This window comes from Oncorhynchus nerka, linkage group LG10 (genome assembly GCF_034236695.1).
Source record: "Oncorhynchus nerka isolate Pitt River linkage group LG10, Oner_Uvic_2.0, whole genome shotgun sequence".
NCBI classification, from domain to species: domain Eukaryota; kingdom Metazoa; phylum Chordata; class Actinopteri; order Salmoniformes; family Salmonidae; genus Oncorhynchus; species Oncorhynchus nerka.
Window position 1 is genome coordinate 95560993 of NC_088405.1, and position 6000 is coordinate 95566992.

A 6000-nucleotide genomic window follows, 5' to 3' on the forward strand; every position below is an offset into this window, starting at 1 on the left:
CCACTAGGCTACCCTGCCTGCCTCTACACTCTAACCACTAGGCTACCCTGCCGCCTCTACACTCTAACCACTAGGCTACCTGCAGCACTTTAATGCCCAGCTATACAGTCTGTCAGTCATTAACTCCCCCTCTATACAGTCTGTCAGTCATTAACTCCCCCTCTATACAGTCTGTCAGTCATTAACTCTCCCTCTATACAGTCTGTCAGTCATCATTAACTCTCCCTCTATACAGTCTGTCAGTCATCATTAACTCTCCCTCTATACAGTCTGTCAGTCATCATTAACTCTCCCTCTATACAGTCTGTCAGTCATTAACTCTCCCTCTATACAGTCTGTCAGTCATTAACTCTCCCTCTATACAGTCTGTCAGTCATTAACTCCCCCTCTATACAGTCTGTCAGTCATCATTAACTATCCCTCTATACAGTCTGTCAGTCATCATTAACTCTCCCTCTATACAGTCTGTCAGTCATCATTAACTCCCCCAGCTATACAGTCTGTCAGTCATTAACTCTCCCTCTATACAGTCTGTCAGTCATCATTAACTCTCCCTCTATACAGTCTGTCAGTCATTAACTCTCCCTCTATACAGTCTGTCAGTCATCATTAACTCTCCCTCTATACAGTCTGTCAGTCATCATTAACTCTCCCTCTATACAGTCTGTCAGTCATCATTAACTCTCCCTCTATACAGTCTGTCAGTAATTCACTCTCCCTCTATACAGTCTGTCAGTCATTAACTCCCCCTCTATACAGTCTGTCAGTCATTAACTCTCCCTCTATACAGTCTGTCAGTCATCATTAACTCTCCCTCTATACAGTCTGTCAGTCATCATTAACTCTCCCTCTATACAGTCTGTCAGTCATCATTAACTCTCCCTCTATACAGTCTGTCAGTCATTAACTCTCCCTCTATACAGTCTGTCAGTCATTAACTCTCCCTCTATACAGTCTGTCAGTCATTAACTCTCCCTCTATACAGTCTGTCAGTCATTAACTCTCCCTCTATACAGTCTGTCAGTCATCATTAACTCTCCCTCTATACAGTCTGTCAGTCATCATTAACTCTCCCTCTATACAGTCTGTCAGTCATCATTAACTCTCCCTCTATACAGTCTGTCAGTAATTCACTCTCCCTCTATACAGTCTGTCAGTAATTCACTCTCCCTCTATACAGTCTGTCAGTAATTCACTCTCCCTCTATACAGTCTGTCAGTAATTCACTCTCCCTCTATACAGTCTGTCAGTAATTCATGTCTCTGGCTCTCTGCCTTCATCTGGAGATCAACGTTTTGGGTTCACTTTGAGTCTTAAGCCAGTCACACACTCGGAGGCCTAATGAAGTCCAACTGGAGGGTATTTCACTTCACAGCATCAGGGCCTTTTAGCTGAGTTACAGTGTGTGTGTGGGGGGTGGGCTTGCCTGATGCTATGTGCTCCAGAGATGAACAGTCACTCAATTACCTCCAGCCCTGAGGGGGAGAGAATTCTCTCTGTCTCCTTCCCACTCTCTCTCTCTCTCTCTCTCCTTCCCACACTCCCTCTCTCTCTCTCTCTCCTTCCCACACTCCCTCTCTCTCTCTCTCTCTCTCTCCTTCCCACACTCCCTCCCTCTCTCTCTCTCTCCTTCCCACACTCCCTCTCTCTCTCTCTCTCTCTCCTTCCCACACTCCCTCTCTCTCTCTCTCTCCTTCCCACACTCCCCTCTCTCTCTCTCTCTCTCTCTCTCTCCTTCCCACACTCCCTCTCTCTCTCTCTCCTTCCCACTCCTTCCCCTCTCTCTCTCTCTCTCCTTCCCACACTCCCTCTCTCTCTCTCTCTCTCTCTCCTTCCCACACTCCCTCTCTCTCTCTCTCTCTCTCTCTCTCTCTCTCTCTCTCACTCCTTCCCACACTCCCCCTCTCTCTCTCTCTCCTTCCCACACTCCCCCCTCTCTCTCTCTCTCTCTCCTTCCCACACTCCCTCTCTCTCTCTCTCTCTCTCTCTCTCCTTCCCACACTCCCTCTCTCTCTCTCTCTCTCTCTCTCTCTCCTTCCCACACTCCCCCTCTCTCTCTCTCTCCTTCCTCTCTCTCTCTCTCTCTCTCTCTCTCTCTCTCTCCTTCCCACTCCCCCCTCTCTCTCTCTCTCCTTCCCACACTCCCCTCTCTCTCTCTCTCTCCTTCCCACACTCCCCCTCTCTCTCTCTCTCTCTCTCCTTCCCACACTCCCCCTCTCTCTCTCTCTCTCCTTCCCACACTCCCCCTCTCTCTCTCTCTCTCTCCTTCCCACACTCCCTCTCTCTCTCTCTCTCTCCTTCCCACACTCTCTCTCTCTCTCACTCTCTCCTTCCCACACTCCCTCTCTCTCTCTCTCTCTCTCTCTCGCTCTCACTCCTTCCCACACTCCCTCTCTCTCTCTCTCACTCCTTCCCACACTCCCCCTCTCTCTCTCCCTCCCACACTCCCTCTCTCTCTCTCTCTCTCTCTCTCCTTCCCACACTCCCCTCTCTCTCTCTCTCTCCTTCCCTCTCTCTCTCTCTCTCTCTCTCTCTCTCTCTCCTTCCCCACTCCCTCTCTCTCTCTCTCTCTCTCTCTCCTTCCCACACTCCCTCTCTCTCTCTCTCTCTCTCTCTCTCTCGCTCTCTCCTTCCCACACTCCCTCTCTCTCTCTCTCTCTCTCTCTCTCGCTCTCTCCTTCCCACACTCCCTCTCTCTCTCTCGCTCTCTCTCTCTCACTCCTTCCCACACTCCCTCTCTCTCTCTCCTTCCCACACTCCCTCTCTCTCTCTCTCTCTCCTTCCCACACTCCCTCTCTCTCTCTCCTTCCCACACTCCCTCTCCTCCCTCTCTCTCTCTCTCCTTCCCTCTCTCTCTCTCTCTCTCTCTCTCTCTCCTTCCCACACTCTCTCTCTCTCCTTCCCACACCACCTCTCTCTCTCTCTGCCCACCTTTCAGGTGGCTACCAAGAGCTCATTCCCTCTGGAGAAGTGATTTCTCAACCCCTCCTCGTCTAATTCCCTGTTATCAACAGCATTAAGTTAATGGAGCAGCATACCCCCCTTCTATTTTCGTTTGACATGAATGTTGTGTTCATGTAATTGTGTATCACGAGTGTGACTTTGCAGTATGTCAGTATTTTGGAATTATTGGATTAGTCTGTCAGTTAGTTGTCTTCACACTTAGGGGAAGATTCAACACGTGCGAATTAAGTCTAATGCTAATTTCTGTCTCACTTTTGCTCTCCTCTCTCTCTTCTGCCTCTCTCTGCCTCTCTTCTGCCTCTCTTCTGCCTCTCTCTGCCTCTCTTCTGCCTCTCTCTGCCTCTCTCTGCTTTCCACTGTAAGCGGTGCTGTCTTCTGGCTATGGGCTTCCTGCCAAGTTCGTGATCCACTGCAACAGTCCAGGTTGGGGTTCGGAGAAGTGTGAGGAGCTGCTGGACCAGACCGTGAAGAACTGCCTGGTCCTGGCCGACGAGAAGAAGCTCAAGTCTGTGGCCTTCCCTTCCATTGGCAGTGGAAGGTACTATACAACCTCCCGTCACCCCTAGCAACAAGCCTCATCACGCTCCCAAGGCCTTTGTGTCTCCCATGGTATTCATCCACATGGTTATCACCACGGTGCTTTTCCTTTGTGGAGGAAAAGCACGCTACTTCATTTTGTCTGTTTTGTTGGCGGTAACGGTTGTCACATTAAGATATGATGCACAAGTTAGTGTAGTAGTATGTCATATACAGTGGGTCAAAAAACTATTTAGTCAGCCACCAATTGTGCAAGTTCTCCCGCTTAAAAAGATGAGAGAGGCCTGTAATTTTCATCATAGGTACACTTCAACTATGACAGACAAAATGAGAGAGAAAAAAATCCAGAAAATCACATTGTAGGATTTTTAATGAATTTATTTGCAAATTATGGTGGAAAATAAGTATTTGGTCACCTACAAACAAGCAAGATTTCTGGCTCTCACAGACCTGTAACTTCTTCTGTAAGAGACTCCTCTGTCCTCCTCTCGTTACCTGTATTAATGGCACCTGTTTGAACTTGTTATCAGTGTAAAAGACACCTGTATTACTGTCGTCATAATCAGTTATTTCACCTTTAAAAAAAAAATCCTGATCTTTCAAAATGGCTTGTCTCCCCCCCCGATTTCTAAAGCGCTTTGATATTCTTTACGTAATGAAAAGCGCTATAAAAGTGAATGAAATGGTATTATTATTATCTGTTTCCTCAGGAATGGCTTCCCGAAGCAGACGGCTGCCCAGCTCATTCTAAAAGCCATCTCCAGCTACTTTGTGGCCACCATGTCTTCTTCCATCAAGACGGTCTACTTCGTGCTGTTCGACAGCGAGAGCATAGGGATCTATGTGCAGGAGATGGCCAAGCTTGACTCAAACTAAGCCCCCCACCCAATTGCATTACTACAGGCTTGTTTAGAATTTTATTTAGAGAGAAAAATGAAAGATGTTTACCGGTGATTTTTGTAAAAAGAAGAGAAAAAACCCACTTTATTGAGAGGAAGTGATTTTACGTTCTGTTTTATTTGTTGAGATGAATCGTTGGGAGTTCAGATAGTAATGTGTCGTGGGTCGCAGCTCCGAAGGGTGAAACGTTCTGAATGTTGTCTTCGTCTCTCTGATTCCCTGATTGTACGTGACACAGTCTCTGTTCTGTTGTGTTTCCGCTGAGCAAGGCCCTGGTCCAATCAGGATGGTGGTACTTAAGTTCCTTGTGCTAAAACTGAACGAGTTGCATTCCAAGTGTTGCAGTGTTACTGTGGTTCTTTTGTGAGATTTGTTTAAATGTTGTCCTTTTATTTTATTTTAATTGTAACATAACCTTTTTATGTTTACGATTTATTATCAGTGATGGAGTGAAATGTTTAGTAAAATATTAGACAGTGACGAGGTTTTCCTTATTTATTTTTTTTCTTTTCCCTTAAAAAAAAAAAAACAGTTTTTGTTTTTATTCTGATTTTCACTTTGCCAACTCTAAAAGAAACGTATTTGGAAAAGAAAAGTGATTTGTGTTTTTATTCAGTTATAAAGCTATTTTGTTTTGAGGAGTTGAAAGAAGTTGTACAGGCTTTTGATCACAGGCAATTAGTCCCCTCTCTGCTCACAGGCAATTAGTCCCCTCTCTGCTCACAGGCAATTAGTCCTCTCTCTGCTCACAGGCAATTAGTCCCCTCTCTGCTCACAGGCAATTAGTCCTCTCTCTGCTCACAGGCAATTAGTCCCCTCTCTGCTCACAGGCAATTAGTCCCCTCTCTGCTTACAGGCAATTAGTCCTCTCTCACCAGTAGATGGCTCCCTTATCGTCAGGAGTGAGGTCTTTCACTGAGCCATTTTGTGCTGGAAAGACCTCTTTTTCATTACGATGTCTAAAATGAAGTGTCTGATGGGTGGATCAGAATGGATGTTGCACTAGCTAAATGCTGTGACCACTGTGTTTTGGAGTTTTCCATATCTTTCTAATGATGACTTGAAGAAGAAAAGCCTTCTTAATATTGCTAAACATGAGAATACAGGACTATCCAATAAAGTATATTGAAAACATGTTTATACTCTCTAGTAACTAATGTAACCAGATAAGAAAGTGTCTACCTGTCTGCGTGTGTCTGTGTGTGTCTACCTGTCTGTCTGCTTGTCTACCTGTCTGTGTGTGTGTGTCTACCTGTCTGTGTGTGTGTCTACCTGTCTCTGTGTGTGTGTGTGTCTACCTGTCTGTGTGTGTGTGTCTACCTGTCTCTGTGTGTGTGTGTGTGTCTACCTGTCTCTGTGTGTGTGTGTGTGTGTGTGTCTACCTGTGTGTGTGTGTGTGTGTCTACCTGTCTCTGTGTGTGTGTGTCTACCTGTGTGTGTGTCTACCTGTCTGTGTGTGTGTCTACCTGTCTGTGTGTGTGTCTACCTGTCTGTGTGTGTGTGTCTACCTGTCTGTGTGTGTGTGTGTCTACCTGTCTGTGTGTGTGTGTGTCTACCTGTCTGTGTGTGTGTGTGTCTACCTGTCTGTGTGTGTGTGTG

At 46.3% G+C, this 6000-nt stretch overlaps 1 protein-coding gene across 8 annotated transcripts in view; it reads left to right on the top strand.

Moving 5' to 3' along the window:
• LOC115136247 (core histone macro-H2A.1) overlaps window positions 1-5535 on the top strand; it is a 29821-nt gene extending 24286 nt beyond the window's left edge. For 6 of the 8 annotated variants that reach the window (XM_065023979.1, XM_065023980.1, XM_065023974.1 and 3 more), the window contains exons 8-9: window positions 3328-3502; window positions 4212-5535. In XM_065023979.1, coding sequence (XP_064880051.1) covers window positions 3328-3502; window positions 4212-4377 — 341 coding nt within the window. In that variant the 3' untranslated portion in view covers window positions 4378-5535. Of the gene's footprint in view, window positions 1-3327; window positions 3503-4211 lie in introns of those variants that run through there. The other 2 variants (XM_029671841.2, XM_029671842.2) reach the window with 1 other exon arrangement.
• Window positions 5536-6000: the final 465 nt, after the last annotated feature.